Genomic DNA, 18544 nt, shown 5'->3' on the forward strand with positions numbered 1-18544 from the left:
CTACATGTCTATCAGTCGATGTATGATCTTTGTCATATACAAATCTGGTAAAGGATATGTCACAGATATCAGATGCGGAAAACGTCATATTTATGGATTTGCTATGGATCAGATCTTCCAGGATACTCTCTGAAAGTCTTATGGATATGTGACAGATCCAAAAACTGGTACACTGTCGGTCCTTTTCGTCCTGTGTTATTTTCCTGTTCTTGAAGAACATATTTTCCTTTCAGCTGATTAAGATAGTATTGTGTTCAAAGAGCTTTCTAATATACCATTTGTGAACTGTTTGGTGTTAAAGCTGATATCTTCAGTACAGCGTGGCCTAATTTCTTAAATAATATTAGAGTTCCTCAAAAGTTGTCGAATCATTGGAGACAAACTGCAATGGCCTTTATTACTTTATTGTTTTGTGTAATTGGGCAATGAGGATTACATTTTTTCACATAAATGTCAATAATTTTTTTAAATGACCAAACAACCAGCAAAATGGCTTACAGGTCATATTCCCTCTTCCATCCACGTTCATAAAAACCATGATTTCTGATTAGTTACAATACATCTGTTGTTTCACTGTGAAAGAGACGTTTGCAATAATTTTAATTTTGATTTAAAAAAACTAGTTGATTTTTCTAGGGCTATAGCATTTTGTCGAACAGCTCATTTTCTTCTTAACAAAACCTAAACTTTTTCTTTTTAAAAAAAAAAAAAAAAAAAACTTCTCTGAAACAAAGACGGAAGTGTGGGCCATTTCCTGTCACAGCTCAGTCCAGTTCCTCCCATGGTTCCTCCCCGCAGCAGCAGCAGCAGCGGGGCGCGTTGACGGATCCTCCCACCAGCTGAGTCCAGAGCTGTTCAGGAATTCGGCCAAATATCTGCCATCAACTGCACGAAGTGCTGTTGCTTTACGGTAAATACAAACTGCGACTTTTAGAGGACCAAAGTATGGTTTACTTTACAGCCAAATGTTGGATTAATGCAGATAACTTTGGTTATTTTTTTACAGTAATGCCACGTTTTGCTGAGTTTGACAGATAACGCACCGTTACCCAGCTATGTCTGTTAGCTTCATGTTAGCTTAGCTAACACTGGATTTAGCTAGGGTTAACTGGTGTACAGGATATCGTCCGTCTGTTTAAGTCTAAACCCAAAACGTTGCGTTCAGAGGCTGCGAAGTGTTTGAGAATGGTTTAATGACTTTAAGCAGCTGCAACTGAAAGGGGTCATTAACTTAAGCTAACCAGACTTTATGCTAAGTTTGGAGCGTAATGTAGCAGTGTAGCTCTGTCCCCTGCGGGCTGAAAGAACACTAACTTAGCCAATCGTAGCATTAATGTCGCGTTAATGCTGAGGTATCTAAAGGTGATACTCAGCTTTTAACAGTTTAACCATGTCATTAACGTAAAATGTATCTATATAACCTTTAAACGCGGTCTTCACATTCTGGGTGCGGCATGACTTTTTCCATAACAGGAAACATTTGTCGAGGGGGTAACGGGCGTTCCGCTAATGAAACTGAGTAATCGCAGACAACAGTGGACATGTCACTGCATGATGGATTCAGAAATGTTACCACGGCTGCCTGTGGATGTTGTGATAGTTGACATATATTCACTTTGTATGGTCTCCATATGTTTATGTTTCTTTGTGTGCTGTCTTCTTCCTTTAGAATGTTATTATTGTTTGACTATTGAGACTTGTTATGTTGCCATTGAAACTGAGCAGATCTCTGTGCAGCACCAGACAATTTCTAGTCATTTCAATGTAAGAGGAAAAACTGCAGCACAGGGAAATAAAGGTCTAGCTAGCTGCTAGTCAGTTTTGCGCCATAAAGGTTAAGTGTGTAAAGTTTAGGGGGATTTGGTGGCGTCTAGGTGAAATGCAGATTACGGTGTTTGATTTTAGCCGCTCTTGGCTACTGTTGAAACATGACGGACACGCATTTTTGCAGGATGGCAGGATGTCAGTCTCCTTAAATGAGGACCTGCTCCCTTATTACATAGTTATACACCCCAAAATACATACATATTATATTACAATCCATTTCTGCTGTACACCCCCCTAAATCTTACACATTGAACCTTGCAGTCATTGTCTGGATTACCCTTACCACAGGTGATCACAGCTGCAACTCAGGTGACGTGTGGTGGAAATCTTTTTTATGATTCATGTTGTATTTTGCATCCATAGTTGACAGAAGATGTTTCTTGCCAAAAAATTGATTGGTGGCCTCATTGATGTTGTCAGGTGAGAATCTGCACGAAATCTAATCTGTCTAAGCCAAAAAAGGTGAATTGTGTTTAAGCTTCTTTCTTCATTTCTAATTCTGTCTTTGCAGCAACATCGACCCAGCCCAGTTTGTGCCCTCTGACCCTGTGAGTGACAGTACTTACAATACCAGCTCTATCTGACCATCACTGTTCTAATGCTGGGTTCTGACGTTTGCTGTAACTCTGTCCTGCAGCTTCCACCACCCAGGCCAGCTGTATATGCAGAGCAGACTGAAAGTGATGAGGAGAGACAGTTCCGCCGAGTCTTCCAGCAACTCGCTGGAGATGTGAGTGTCATGTCTACCTGTACTTACCACGCTGAAGTTAACATCTGGGTCGCCGCTTCTGATTCAGTAGTTAATGGGAACATAATTCTTGACGCTAAATGATTGATCCTTGGCTGCTTGCACATTCTACCATGGTAAAAGCATGTTAGATGTTTTAAGTAAATCCTCAACACTGTCTGAAACTGACTTTCAGATTTGTAAAATCTTTATTCTATTTGTGAAAATGCAAAACACTGAAATTGTACTTTGTTTTTCACATGTAGACCCCATTGGAGAAGGTCTTTCTTTAAAACCACTATACTTAGATAGGTAAAATCTGGACTAGATTATCTTAGAGAGGCTAAGGACCATTTAAAACACAATTTCGGATATGTGAAAATGCACAAAGGGAAGAGTTTACAGCATTTTTCCCATGTAGGCCACATTGAGCCAGGTCTCTTTAAAAAAACACAATGCTGGTCAAATCTGGACTACATTATCCAAGAGAGGCTTAACATTATTTAAAACACAGTTTTAGATTTGTGAAACCTTTATTCTATTTGTGAAAATGCAATGAAATGTACTTTTTTTGTGTTTTCACAAATAGGATAAAGGTTTCACAAATCTGAAACAGTATCTTAAAAAAATCTTTAGCCTCTTTGGGATAATCTAGTCCAGATCTGACAAGACCAAGTATAGTGGTTTTTGATCTGTACCTGGTCCAATGTGGTCTACGTGTAAAATAACTGAAGTGGAAGCTCCCCTTTTTGCATTTTCAAAAATAGAATAAATGTTTCACCAATTTAAACACTTGTTTCAGTTGATGTTGAGGCTGTACTTAAAATGTCTAACATATCTTGACCAAAGTAGGAGGTGCAAAAAGCAGCAAATCGGTTGTTAAGCATCGCAAATTACATTTCCCTCCCCTTAACTGCTGAATTGGAAGCAGAAATTCTGAAGCTAACTTTAGTGTCATCCTGTACCTCTTTTTGAATCTCTATTGTTTTCTACAGTAACCACACTATCTATATATATTCAGTCTAATTAATACAATAATGCCGAAGTGTAAAGGGTGTTTTCACGGTTCAAAAATCGTCTCCAATCATCTGTTTTGTTACACCATGCAGCTGGGTGTCTGTACAGGTTTATGATGTTGACACTGTTAAATATTTGTCATGTAGGACATGGAAGTGAGCCCATCTGAGCTGATGAACATCCTAAACAGAATCATTACGAAGCGTAAGACATGTTTGCATGTGTCTGTCTCTTACACATCCCTGTGTGTGTATTTCTTAGTTCTTTGTGGTCTGCCATCCTGTGTATTGATTCAATCCTTTACAGTATTTACACATTTTTATATCTCTTTACAAGAGATCTACAGCATGGTGAAAGAGTGTTTTTCTTGTATTTCAGATGGAGACCTGAAGACAGATGGTTTCAGCATTGAGTCTTGTAGGAGCATGGTGGCAGTCATGGATGTATCCTTTCTATCATTAGAAGGTTTTGTGTTGTGTAATTCAGGTGACATGATGGCACAGTAAAAGCATACAGCGTTTATCAGCTGCTGCTGTGTCCAGCTGCCTGTGTCTAACCTGTGATGGCAGCAGCTGGATAAGCATGGAGCTGAGTAGGCGGCCCTTTCATGTGGCCCAGGACATGGTAACATACACAGTGCTGAAAGAATATCACCATTTGCAGCCCAGCACACCTCTTAAAGGTGGTTTGAGCGATCACATCTCAAGATACAATAAGGACACATTCTCACACCTGTACTTAGAGCTGTCCACTTGTGATCTGATCACCCAGGAAACATGTTAATACAAGGTCTGAACAGGGCCTATGCTGATCAATATTTCATATTTTTCTGGAATGCAGTGTAAATGTAACTTAGTAGTATTTACGTGATGCATGTCATTTGTAGTGTGCACACCAACTGCAGTGTTGTGAGCAAGTGATAGAAAAAGTTGACATTCAGTCCCTACTTCTAATTCTAAAACGCACGAGGAAAGCACATAAACACATGCCTTAGGCAAATACTGCATGTCTACTGGTAGTTCAAGTGTTTGTCTAAGCTGGAGCCAAAGAACAGATGTTGTCTGTTGTCCTTAACGCTGCTTCAGGGTGACAGCACTGGGAAACTTGGCTTCCATGAATTCAAACACCTCTGGAATAATATAAAGAAATGGCAGGCAAGTACAGAAGGCTCATGTTATTTTTTCCCACGCATTAACTCACTTCACAGTGGTCAGCGTCAATCATCTCCAGTACCACTGAACTCACAAGAAACTGTATCTTATACACAGTATCAGCTGTTTATCGATGTTACGAGGGGCTTTGATTTGGATGTACACTTTGCCAAACGTATTATTTTAAATAACTGCCATGTTTACTTAGACATGAATGTTTGTATGTTACCTGGAGCACATTATTAATGAGTAACAGATTGTTTCCCGTCAAATGAATCTTAGTAATAATTTCATTGTCAGTGCTTGTTGAATTACGTCTACAAGTACAAGAAAAATACCCATTCCCCCTTTACTTTTAATTTTAAAAGACAAAAAATGTAATAACAACTATGTTTTTTTTTTTGATAATTCTTTGAAGAATTTTCACCTGTGGTTGTTTCAGCCATATTGACAGTTGTGTAGGTTGTTGTTCTTACTCTTTAGAGGTACTATTTATGGGTTGTAGATCAGCTTACAAGGAAACTTTCATGACCTAAATGCTACAAATACTAAAAATTGTTATTGTTTAGGGAGTGTACAAAACATACGACACAGATGGCTCCGGTGTCATTGGTGCAGATGAGCTGCCCAACGCTTTCAGAGCTGCTGGTGAGTTTTTTTTCTTTAATTTCCCTTGCTGTTGTTTACATGTTTGAACAGCTACTGAAAAGGTGCAGAGAAACAAAACTTAATTTATGTAGTAACTATTGACACTTTGTAAGTGCTCACAACTCAAATACAAAAAATGTTAAAATGTTGACACAGAACAACAATTAGTAAAATGTTAACAAAACAAAAGTGAACCTTTTAAATTCTGAAATGTACAAAGGCAAATAATTCTTTAAAATAATTCAAAATTTAAATAAAACTAAATATTCTGACCGTTTACAGTTTTAAAGCACTACTTTTGAAAATAATAGAAAATATTAGAATACAAAGACTTATAATTAGTATGGGAGAAATAGCTCTGTCTACAGATGAATAGTCCGTTTAAGTTTTACACTAATGGGGTGTAGTGCTATGCATATGCATGCAGCGCACCTTTGACATGAGCGCATGCAATTAAGTTGTGGCTCATTTTAAAGGCTATAATCACTGTTCCTACTGTGGCAACTTTACATACATTAATCAACTATGCCTATAAAATGAAAGGATGTTTTACTGCCTTTTCATCTTCACCAGTTAATAGTTAGCAGCTATAGACTGAGATGATATAATTCATCGCGCTGTGCTGCTCAAGGGCTACAGGCAACTTTTCAAGTGGAATGTTTTCTTTCATGTGACTCAATGCATGACTTTATGTAATAAATCAATCAACACACTGTAACACACAGTTGATATGACAACTCTGATCAGTCCATTTGTTTTACTGGCTCTCTTGCACGACATACACTTCTGTGATAATTGGATCTTAAAGGGCTTAAAAAATGAATATGAATTTTAACTAAATAATGCGACGTGCGAATGTTCCATTTCCTCATTTGGTGGGAAAAAAAGTGGTGGAGCATCGTTCCAGTGTGATCCTGCAGCACTACACCCCTACTGTTAACACAAAAAGCTTTTTTACATGCTCTGTTTGCTACATATTTGCTTCAAATTATGCACATTCAAAGTGGTCTGGGGGCTTTTATCATAAAGGGTAAAATGGAAGGACTGAGGCTGTAATGAGCTGTTGACAATGTGGGAATCAGAATTTTTGAGGCTTGGTTCAGACTAAAAAGCCTCCGTGTTATTATTTTATTATCCTCATTAGTAAAGGCACAACTCACAACCCTCTGTTTCATTATTAAAGATCGTAGTGTTTGTAACGTCTGGTGTTAGAGTAAGTGCAATAAATTCACCTTTTCAACAAGCATTAACATGAAAACGTACAAAGTGATATTTCAGTATGCTCTTTCAGCAGTCTCTCTTCCACCGTCAGTATGTTTTTACAAGCACAGCGTGCTAGCTCAGCTTACAAACAAGCTAATACAGAAGCGAGGTGTTAGCAGTCTAAATGTTTAGCGTTTTTTTGCCATGTACTTCTAAATTTGGCAAATTCTTATAAACTTAGCTGCTGGCTGAGACAAAGCCTTCCCCTCCTCCCTTAACCCGTGGTACAGGACAGAGGACAGGGGGAATGACTGATACTGACTCATGTCTGTGTCCTTCTCTTAGTACTTAGTTGTTCGAAATATGATTATTTTTTAAAAGTTCTGAAGTGGCTTAGCTGATGTAAACATCACAGTCGCTGCTCTAAAAACAACATTAGTTAGTAAGTTTTATTTAAAATATAAACTCAAGTCCTATTTTGAATTTAACCATTTTTAAAAAATAATTTATTGTTCAAAAAGCAATTATTTGTTTAAGAAAAAGAACCAAGAAGGACTATCGATAACAAAAATAGTACTGATAAAACCCTAACGATACCTTTCCCTGTTTCTTTGTCACATTATGAAAAAGAAATAGACTGGAGGTCAAAACCTCCATCACTTGTAGAATATTTTTGAAGGTTAAGTGTTGTATGTTGTTGTTGTAGTTCAATTTGCACCCTGAGCTTTTATTTGCTTAAGTCACTGAACTCAACTGGCATATATTTGGGACGTATGTCTATATGCCATCAGCGGCCATTTTGACTTGGCCAGTAAACTTTACTTCAAACCGGTAATCAGGGGATGTGCCTTACATTCTAAAACCAGCAGCTGGTGATTTGAGCAGCTGAGTTGCAGGTAACACCATCAGCCGGCCTGAGACAAGTTGAGATGGGTCTGTTCACACCGCTGCATTTTCTCTCCGCAATGCTCTAAACAGTTTCAATTTATCGCAAATCGTTGGTCTGAACTGGCTGGTTGGTCTGAAGGGTGTGTTGGTGGCCCCACAGTGAATACTGCAACTGCGCAGACTCCAACTGCAAATTACATCACCAGTGCAAGACGGCAGCAGTTGTATCCAGGATGTTTTAGCTTCACTTAAGCATAGCAAGGGGAAGTGGGGCCGCGCCATCCATCTTGCAGTCATACAGTCTGTGAGACTAATACAGTAAGCGCAGTGATGTCATTGCAGCAAATATCGTGGGACATTTAAACAGCAAAACTATAAGCTGTGGTTATAAACCTGACAGAGGAAGCAGAACTAAACTTTTAGTTTCTGAAATAATCAATGAATTTAAGTAGCTCAAGTGTGTAAATGTGCCCAGCATGTCTCTCAATGTGGAGGTGGACAGCGGCTCTGTCCTGCTGTCTGCTATGTTTTAATTTTAGAGAACCGGATGAAGTGACTGTTAACACACACGTTGGAAAGGGCCACTTGCTTGGCCTGTGGTACTGCTGCTTGCATCTTTCTTGAGATCCGCCCATATAAACAAATTCACGCTCAACACTGAGCTTCCTTTGGTGCAGAAGAATACACCTGGGCCCCAAACGGCTGTAGATTTATCATGAAGTTTAGATATGTAAAATACTGAATTATGTTGCTATTCTAACTCGCACTCCGGAAAACTTCCAGGCACTTAAAAATATGCAACTTGACAGTATTTTACTTACTTACTGTGTACTTCTACTTGTACTTCAGTGGAAAATGTTGTACTACTGTACCTTTACCTGACAGACATGTTACTGGTTACACTGCATATTTAGATTTTACTGACAAATTATCACAATCAAAATACGACAGATAGACGACACACAACATAACACAGCCTCTTTAACTGTGACACTTCAATACATAAAAAGACACTGACTGAATGAAAATACCTCACAGTCTCTTCACTGTCTGTCTTTGCTTTGTTATCTTCTATAGTTGTTAGTGGCATAATGAAAACACCATTTTGAGAAAATAAAAAGTTATATTTATTTTTTCAAGCCCTATAGAAAAAAACGTCTAACTGATTCAGGATTAAATTTAAACTCATCTAGACAACATCTCTATTGGTTTGTTGACGGAGCACAGAAATGCTCGTCAGTGGTCGTCAGTATGCAAAATACTGGGATCTTTATGGTTCACCTGAATTCACCACCCCTAGTTTGAATATCATACCCGTTGTTAGTACATATTTGTGTTCATGTACTTGTACTCTTTGTGAAAATGCAGTTTATTTAAAACAAAATGGTTTTGCCTGTTTATCTCTTCCTCAGGCTTCTCCCTCAATGACCAGCTGTTCGAAATGATAATTCGCAGATACAGCGATGAAAATGGGAACATGGATTTTGACAACTACATTGGCTGCCTCGTGAGGCTGGATGCCATGTGCCGTAAGTTTAACCGTTTAACACCTGGATCGTCAGCAGTGTTTTGCGCTGCATTCTGGCATTTTTCACAAGCACCTCTGAAACCTGAGAAAATCAGTTTAATTTCTTTCAAAAACATGGGAAACAGTAGTAAATGCAAAATGATCTGCAAACTAGCTAAGGGAGAAAATTAGATATTATCAACAAAAAAGAGAAGAAAACCATATTTATTATTCTCCTAATTTTATAGTCAAAATTATATTCCAGAAACTGAAAAAAAAATATTTTACAGCACTTCCTTTTGCCCATATTCTTTTTTTGTTTGTTTTGTTTTATTTGTTTATCTTTTATTTATTTATTTTTTTTGGTTTCAGATAATGTTCTTGTAACCTTTTAATAATTTCTTTTTTTGGTCATTTCTTGTTAAGTTGTGGTTCGCCCTCTTGGAAGGTTTTTGAAAGAATACAAGCCAGTTTGCTCAAGTATTAAAGAGTTGAAAGACCAGTCCTAAAATATGTATTGATTAAGCAGCTTTATCATTGTGATAAGAATGATTGAGTCATCAACTGAAGGTGATGTTGGCTCAACATCTGTTCTCAGGTGCCTTCAAAACCCTGGATAAGGACAACAATGGGACTGTCAAAGTCAACATTCAGGAGGTAAACTGATCTCAGTTAATTACACTGTCAGTGCGTTTTGACTGGAGTTCAGATTTTCCAAAGCATTTAATTCAGTTGATAGTGGACATTCACTGTTAAAGCCATCTCTGCTTTTGTCTTTTCAGTGGCTCCAGTTGACCATGTACTCTTGAGTCCAGGCGATGTTTCCTCTGCTTCTTATACAGAACCACTTTGTTTGTCTACACAGTGCAAAAATATTTCTTCTAGCATCCCTACAAATATAAGCAAATCCCCTGTTTGTGCAGGTTTATTTTGGATGTTAATGCAATGCAAGTGTTGTGGGATTGTTCACTGTTCCATTATACTTGGAGGACAAAATATATACAGTATATTGTATTAGCAACCCCGAGAAGCACCAGCCTGCACTCACAATGATAACCATATCTAAGTATCTAAACAGAATTCAGATGCTTAAAGATGACAGTATGTTTGTGTCATTTGGTCTGCTTGTTTGGCATTTCCTTTTGATCTTCCTCAGAAGAGGCAGGCCAGCATCAAGATGTTTTAGTGAATTTCGTGAAAAGCCTAATGTGAAAGCAGGAAGGTCGTGTTCATATGTGACTGGTTTCACAAAGACTGTATGTAAAAAGTCTCTGTGGAGAGGCTGATTTCAGTCTTGCTCTGAGACTGTTTTAATTCTAAAATGCTGACATTAGACAAAACTGAAGACTTAACACATTCTGACAGCTCTGTGACACCTGCTGGCAAAAATGGGAAAGCTTACCTCACTCAAAACTTCACACAGCACTCATTTTGTTTTTGAGTGATAAGAGGTAATTAACATAATGAAGCTGTAGCTTTGTTGACCATATTTTCAGGTTTGAATAGCCACACAAGCAGTTGTTTTCGCCTATTTTGTCTACTTATATCAGGACTGCGAGGGTGTGTACAGACTGCTGGATTGACATCTCTATCTCTGCAGTTATTTTTGTTAAACTTTAAGCATTTATATTAGTACATGGAGTTTAATGACCTTGCAGATTCTCAGAATAGCTCCTCCCAACTGTGACCTGAGCAGAGGACTTAGCACTTAACTTGCCTTTTTTGAGTCTGTGCAGGTGCTTTAAGAGAGTGTTAGTGTACCCACATGGCAAATGGCAAGTATCAGTGCTTCAAGTTGCAAGGCTTGGCACACAGATTTTTTTGAGGCATATGGGTGAGTAGATCTGTGACCAGGTTGAAGATTTATAGGGATATTCTGAGAATTACTTGAGGTTACTAAATCCCATATACTTATGAGAATTATAAGGGTGTAGAACTTCCACCCCAACAAGTGCAACCAACAAGTATGTCATTTCACTCTGCACACACTTCTGCAGCCCTGAGAGGAGGTCTAATTTATGTAACATTGGTAAACCAAATGGATGGACCACTTCAGAGTCTTTTAGATAAAACTAGACTAGAGAGTTTTGTAAAGTATGTGCATATTAGACTATTCGTCAGACCACAGTCATATTCAGGATCTTTGTCAAACCAGCCTCAAGCCCACTGACCGGAGATTCTTGTTCACTAAAACAGACAATGTGAGACAGCTCATCGTTTTGTTTTGAGTTTAAGGAACAGTGAGGCAGATGTTTGAATTCTGGTCCACTTGCACCTCAGCTGACCATGCAGATCATGGTTTCATTATTTGTACCCTGCCTTATTTTGCATCATGGTTGCACTGTTACTGTTTATGCAGTTAGGATACCCGGCGCTTTCTCCTCTGTAACAGTAATATACATTAATACCCCAAAAGACAGTGTTTTATTTGGGCAGGCTGATATTTTTCCATTAATATTCAGTGCTGGTAATGCAACTTGTCCATAGCATTCTGTCTCAGCTGTAACAATCACTTTTCTTATCACTGTGTACTTCTTCAAAATGCCTGCACCAGGTAATGCCAGCACAATGTGTGAATTGATAAAGGAAATATGTGTGTAACACTTATGCATGCAGCCAATATTAAAGATGCCATTAAGTGTTTTTGAACCATGTAGTTATGGCCACAGTTATTAAACTGTTACTGAAAATACATTAAAAAACTAATACCTGTGCCATATTTGAAATAAAAGGGTATGTTAAAAAAGTGTCTTATTTTGATGCACTGCTATCAGTTGGTGCTGGCTACTTGTGGACCATTCAGTTAGACAAAACCAAGATTTTTGCTATTGGAATGGAATATCACTTTGAGTGATGTTTAAAGGCAGTTATGATATTTCAAAATTATCCATCCATCCATCAAAGGGGGAACTCCATTCATTTTCAAAATCCATACATCTTATCCCTATGGTTGAAGACTGTCAAAAAATATTGATACATGAACATACATGAATATTGACATGAACAATCCACCCCCAAGTCCTCAATAAAAGTGTGTCCTCAAGTATTAAGTCGGCGATGAATTGGGAATGATGTCATAGATAAGAGCAGCCAGGGGGATGTTCTTAGTATATGGATACATTTGCTGTTTCAGAACTGAGAACGTTACAATAGAACATGTTCTTCAGGTCCACAAAGTCAGGCTCCAATTTATTGTCTATGTATAGTGTATGGCTTTTGTACCCTAGCTCACCGTCTACAGCGACCTCTAGTGGCTGATACAAATAAAGCTACATCCAAATCACATCACAATCTCCTGAAATCCTAGAAATGTCCTCGAATTCTAGAAAGGTGCTTAAATCTTAGAAACGTTATAAAATTCGAGGAATTTCTCTCAAATCCTAGAAATTACCCAAAATCCTAGAAACATCCAAAAGTCCTAGGGATGTCCTAAAATCCTAGAGACCTACTTAAATCTTAAGAATTTCCTAAAATCCCAGAAATGTCCTAAAATCTTAGAAACATATGGGGCTGCGGCAGCTGGCCCCTGGCGTTGCTATTTTGCAAAAGTGGCCCCCAAGCGAAGCAAGTTGAGCGTCCCTGTCCTCGCGGACGGAGACAAAATCGAAGAGTTTCTAAATATTCTTAATATGCGCACATTGCAATCAAATTATCGACAGCCGCTTTATCAATTAGAGCCTCGCGGATGTGGGAACCATGGATCAGACACTTAAAACCGCGTTCGTGTTTCTGATCTACAATTATTTCCTCTGTGTGTGCGTGTGCGTGCGTGTGTTTCGTGTGATCAAGTCAGCCTCCTTTACCAGAAAATGCAGGCTCCTTCAAAATAAAAGCATATTGTTACAACAGGAAAAAATAACAAATAAAACGAAGCAGCCTCATTAGCGTTCTTAAAATGTCGTACGTGGTAAATGCCGTACGTTGCGCGTGAAACCCATACTCAACGGACATGTACCATTGACGTACTGATATTGTTATGTTCGTCAATGATTCTTTAGCTAGCTGTTTTTTTAGCTAGCTAACTTATGTTAACCGGACATCTTTTGTGTAGCGTTAGCTTCATACTGGCTAGCTTGACTAGAGCTATCTTGTCGATAAGGAAGTTTATCACTACGTTTCTGGACCAAATCCCAACTTCTTTGACTCTGGGGTATGTTGACCATCTCATTAACTCTTCTGCCATTGGGATATTCCTTGTGGAGTGTGGTTATATGAACCGAGTGCTTTATCAGCTATTTCTGACTAACGTAGCGTTAGCTAACGCTGTGTTGCTGCAAAGAGAGCTAACCCAGTATGTACTGTTGTGTATCAGACTAACGAGTGTATGTTGCACTATATGAGGAAAATTAAATTGCTGTTAGCGTTACCTGCCTAGGATATTCAGGGAAATATAGTTAAAGGTACAATTTACCGTTCCTGCGAATGGGTTCTACTTAGAACATTAGCTTACTAGCTAACCAGGCTGTTGCGTGTGTAAAGCGACTATAGCATCGTCCATTGTCCATTCACTCTCTCACGGCTAGCACTGACACTGTTATCATCACGCTAAACCTCCGTTTCTGTTTAACGATATGAAAACAGTTACACCAAATGCATGTAAGTAAATTACGACTAAAATGTTGATCAGACTTAACCACAATTTACAAACTTATCATAATCAATTAACTCCACCTGACACATGGCTGTTGCCCAGCTGTTGGGTTTAACGTTATTTCTGTATCAATACTACTTACCTCTCATCGAATCACAGTTTTGAGTATGGTTAAATATTAATTAGATATTAACCGCAAAGCAACGTTATTGTCTATGAATCACACGTGTGCACACATACATTGACACACGAGCAGATTCATTATCAACCCTCTCATGCTCTAATAACTTTGTCGTCAACATAACAGCGCCCTGAAAGAGAGACAGCTGGAGGAGAAGAGAACAGAAGAGACTTCTCAGTAGCTGGACACTTTTGACACTGTGAGGGGAAGATGTCTTCACCAATATATTACAACCAAGACAGTGTTACCCGCTTCAAGAAAAGAAAAGCTCGTTTCTCTTTCAGTGAAGTCCACATACTGTTGGATGAAGTGAGGAAGCATCGGATGGTTGTTGTGGGTATGTCTTCAAGTGCTTATTCCATTAAGAATGAAGATTGTACTTTCAGGTTTAGTGTCTTTGTACTGGAAAGTGAATGATTACACAAAGGAAATAAAATGTTTTTTGAATACTAGACATTAAATTTTTGTACAGGATGTTTGAAGAGTAGTGCTTAAACTCATTTTGGGTTTTTCTTCCCCCAAAAGGCAAATTCAATCGTGGTGTGCCAACAGACATGAAAAAACGCACATGGGCAGAGATAACTGCTCGTGTCAATGAGATCGGGGAGTGCCAACGCGAAGTCATCGAGGTCATCAAGAAATGGTCCGATCTCAAGTGTGACACCAAGCGGAAAGTGGCTGCGATGCGATCAGGGACAGTACCCAACAGGGGCCTCAACTCTCGGCTCTCCAGAGACCTTAATCAGACTGAGAAGATAGTGCTCCAGATTCTGGAGATGGAGGAGGACCAGAGCACGGGTGACTTCGGCCCGCTGGGAGATGATGATGATGTGCCAGAGGAGGAAGAGGAAATGGAAGAGGAGGATATGATTGGAATGCAGAGTTCTCCTAATGGTGGGTTGGAAATGGCGTCTATGCCCCCACCAACCTCCTACACCATGAGTGAGTGCCGAGGAACCACCATTTTGTCAGTATTTACTCGCCATCATTTCTGCCTAAACTCCAGCAAGGTTTACATGTCTCCATTACACAAAGTCACATCTTCATCCTCTCATACATGTATGGCACAAGTGTGGCTGTTTTTTAAAATGTCTTAAAGGTGAAGTGTGTCAAATTTAGGGGGGGTTGGTGGCATCTAGCACTGAATTTCAGATTGCAACCAGCTAAAACTTGCCCTGGTTAGAATTCCTTCAATTGGAACTATCCGTCAAGTTTTCTCCATTCCAAAACAAACAGACCTGGAGATTTCGGATCAAAAACCAATAAAGCAGTTTCGACTTAAAAATCCATGCATTTCTGATGGACTTTGGCATTTCGCTGCGTTGGCTAGTCCAGCACGATATTATAAAGTCACCACTTTTCTCCAGTAACTTAAGATCCATATGTTCAGGAGATTTTCAACAGAGGCAGAATTATCCACAAAGGTCTCTTCCTCTCCAAAAGAAATGGATCTGCTGATTTAAACCACTAAAAACACTGAATAAAGAACTTTCATGTTAGAAACAGTGTTACTTTGTTGCTGCTCATGTCAGTTGGGCTTCTATGGTGGCTGCTGCAAAAACATAAATGGCCGTATCTGGAACCAGTGTTTGGTTTGCCCGTTAGAAACATGGTGGTGCAAAATGTTGATCTTTATAAACTGGAACCTGCTCCCGATCTAGATATAAACTGCTCATTCAGAGGTAACCAAAACACAACAGCTCTTATTTTCAGATGATTTTACATCAAAGAAAACATACTTATTTTATCATATTCAATTTCTGTCATTGTATCCCCCTAAAACTTACACACTGGTCTTTTAAATGAACTGTTCATATGAATAGCGCAATGAGGAAGTTCTTGGGGAAAGACGCATAGAGACGATTTATTTAAATGCTTTGAACATTGCAGAGGAGTCTTCACAGCCTGCGTTTGATGTGCAGTATGAAGTACCTGCAGCAGAAGGTGAGCCGTCAAGACTTGGGTGCAGATTATAAGATTTTTTACAACATACTTTCGGAATAAAAAAAAACAACAACAAAAACACTAATAAGCCTTTTCCTTGGACTTCAGATGCAGAAGCTGCATATGGAGACTCTGATGATGACCAGAGGGATGATGTGCTTCCTTCCACTCAGACAGCAAAACCAACAGAGGATCACCAAGGAAACAACGGCATCCAGAAACCAGGACAGCCTCAGACATCCTCCGCGCTGTCAACGTCAAAATCCACGCTTCCGACAGCAGGCCAGCCCTCGCAGAATACCAGAGAAAGCATGCTACAAAATGCATCGCTGAGCCTTCAGGAACAGCACGCCACCAACATCCTGCTGGAGACGGTCTCGCGCTCCCTAGAGCTCCTGTCTGAGTCTGTACAGCAGCTGGCAGAGACTCAGCAGGAGTTCGTTCGCGAGTCGCTGCAGCTGCAGCGGGAGACAGTGCAGGTTCTCAGAGACTTCACAGGTGGAGCCATTGCACTTATGCATGACAAACTGAATGGACGGCCAGCGTTATAGCAGCAAAGTGTCAGACAGATGTTAAGTTGTATCACTGACTACATACATGGCCTTCAGGTGCAGGAACCTTTCAGTTCCTTTGGACTCCACCGCTGGTTACTTTACTTTTTGATAGTACTCAACAGATTTTCTGTTGTTATATTTTAAAACTGTATTCGTAGAAACATTGTATCCATGGGATTGCTGTCTGTGAGGTTACACGAGAAAGGATTGAGAAAATAACCAGTTAGCCATAAAGAAAGAACACGTGGATTTTTTTGCTACTGAAAGTGAGACTTCTACCACTCATGTTGTAAAGCATTTTTATCAAGCATACACCACATTTAAAGCCTTTACATTCTTTTAATGTTGACATGCAAAGAATGAGTCTTTGGTTTTTGAAAAGTTGGTCTGATCTGTCTGTGTGTCCTTGTATAAGTTATAGTTTCATCAGTCTGGAGATTATCACATGTACTGTAATGGTGAATGGATTTCCGCACCTGACCATTATATGGTCTGTATGTCTGAAAGCTCAACAAGGTGTGTTAGATATTTTGACATTACCTGTAACTGAATAAGTTGTGATGGTCTGATTTTGTTTTTTACATTGCAAACATGAACACTTGAATATGAAAGTTTCAGTCATTTCTTTTGAATATGAAATAAACCCCCATGCATTTAAACTCAAGTCATTGATAGTCTTTATCTTGATATTGTTAACAAACTGAGCTGACTTCACTGAAAATAGTACAGTTTAAATCCCATTGTATTTAAATATCTTCATAATCTGATTATCCAACTGACTGCAAAAAACTGCAGTAATGGTTAAAAATGTTTTTAAAAAACCCAACTTGTTATAATTCTGTGTTGGAAATCTGTGCTCAGATGTGACTTTATAACATACATGAGACATGCTCCCATTCATCATAGGCTTTCTGATAGGGCTGTTTGCAATGCATACCCAAAAGGATTGTTTTGCTAATTTTTGGGCAGTATTGCTCATTGTCTTCTCCCCATGCCTTCGAAAGAAATCGACACAATTTGCTCAGGATTTAAATGGTTAAGAGACTAAACTTGTTGGTTTTTGATCTTCTAATGGAGTGTATTAACAATAAGAAAAGGTTAAAATAACACCAGATTTATGAACTGAGGACATGCAATGTCACTGCATATTTGATCATCCTTCACTGAGACAGATCTTGACACTGTTGTCAGATAGAGACAAACGTCCAACTGGCTCGGGGGTCCAGGCATTGTGCAGGTTCATAGAAATTGCAGTAGGGGGCTCTGCTGCACAGACTGTTGAGAGGACACGATGTGCTGATGGGACACTGACACACAGGTTGAGGCTGTGTCAGAGTATGTTTTTTTTCAACTATGTATGGCTCACCTGGTCTATATACAATCAAAACAGCTTTCCAGCGCTGTCTTGAAAACAAATTAAGAACATCCCACACTAGCAACACAGTTTATCAAGCTGTTGTTTGAACAACCATCATTTCACTTTTCCTTGAAACCAGTTTGATCAGTGAAGACACTTGACTCTATAAGTGTCATGAATCCTGCATTTATCACGTTTTAGCCTGTGATAAGAGCTTCATTTCAGAATTCCCCTTAGCAGACACATTATCATAAAATGACCTGACACTAATGAAACAATGGAGATTTCAGAAGAAGAAAAAAAGCAAAATCGGAACTGAATCAGGCAAGGTCACAGCTGTCCAATGAGACACAGGAATGTGACTTTAAAAGTATTTAATTCAATCATAGCTGGAAGCAGTTTTTGAATACTTTGCATTATTATTAGTATCAGCCTCCTCCGTGCTGATATACTGCGGGTAAGTGTGATACCTCACTTCCGGTGCATCTTTGTCTGTGCCTCTGATTTATAATAGTTCCATGCTCTGGTAGCGTCTCTGTGCTGCTCCCTTGAGCGATTCCCAGCTAATCTTCTAACTTGCTCCTTACTTTGGCTGCTTTTTACTTGTCTGTGACTGAAAACTCACATAAGTTTTACATAAACACTCGCGGCTTCGCACCATGAAAAATCCCTATTTAGTTGCGATAGCTAGCATGCCCCCTGTAGCCAGTGTGGACCAACATAGAGTAGCTGCTAGCCGTCGCCTGGCAACCCCCGTGCAGCCTGGAGGCTAGGTGACTGTCCGAACGAAGCTTAATAAGCCGAAGCCCATGGTACACCTCCCACCTCCTTGATGTTTCAAATGGTACTCCTCGCTCAGAGACACACTGAGGACACAACCCTGGTCATTGGTAGCTCTGATTTGCGAAACGTGAAGTTAGTGACCCCAGTGGCCATAGTCAAATGTATC

At 39.3% G+C, this 18544-nt stretch overlaps 2 protein-coding genes across 3 annotated transcripts; both read left to right on the plus strand.

Moving 5' to 3' along the window:
* The first annotated feature begins 786 nt into the window (after nucleotides 1-786).
* Nucleotides 787-11670, plus strand: capns1a (calpain, small subunit 1 a). The gene is made up of 11 exons (XM_042499195.1): nucleotides 787-910; nucleotides 2191-2247; nucleotides 2339-2375; nucleotides 2465-2557; nucleotides 3718-3775; nucleotides 3950-4014; nucleotides 4657-4725; nucleotides 5292-5370; nucleotides 8874-8990; nucleotides 9567-9625; nucleotides 9751-11670. Exons 2-11 carry the CDS (start codon nucleotides 2201-2203, stop codon nucleotides 9775-9777), a joined length of 651 nt encoding a protein of 216 aa, XP_042355129.1. The 5' UTR covers nucleotides 787-910; nucleotides 2191-2200; the 3' UTR covers nucleotides 9778-11670.
* Nucleotides 11671-12716: 1046 nt separating this feature from the next.
* On the plus strand, nucleotides 12717-16902 carry zgc:153990 (uncharacterized protein LOC768125 homolog). 2 transcript variants are annotated; one of them, XM_042498578.1, is made up of 5 exons: nucleotides 12717-13118; nucleotides 13867-14077; nucleotides 14266-14682; nucleotides 15631-15684; nucleotides 15793-16902. In XM_042498578.1, the coding sequence occupies exons 2-5, from the start codon at nucleotides 13951-13953 to the stop codon at nucleotides 16233-16235; spliced, it is 1041 nt and encodes a 346-aa protein (XP_042354512.1). In that variant the 5' UTR covers nucleotides 12717-13118; nucleotides 13867-13950; the 3' UTR covers nucleotides 16236-16902. The 2 variants fall into 2 exon arrangements, with proteins under 2 accessions (XP_042354512.1, XP_042354513.1); XM_042498579.1 differs by having other exon boundaries at nucleotides 14266-14634.
* Nucleotides 16903-18544: the final 1642 nt, after the last annotated feature.

This window comes from Plectropomus leopardus, chromosome 13 (assembly GCF_008729295.1).
Source record: "Plectropomus leopardus isolate mb chromosome 13, YSFRI_Pleo_2.0, whole genome shotgun sequence".
Classification (NCBI taxonomy): Eukaryota; Metazoa; Chordata; class Actinopteri; order Perciformes; family Serranidae; genus Plectropomus; species Plectropomus leopardus.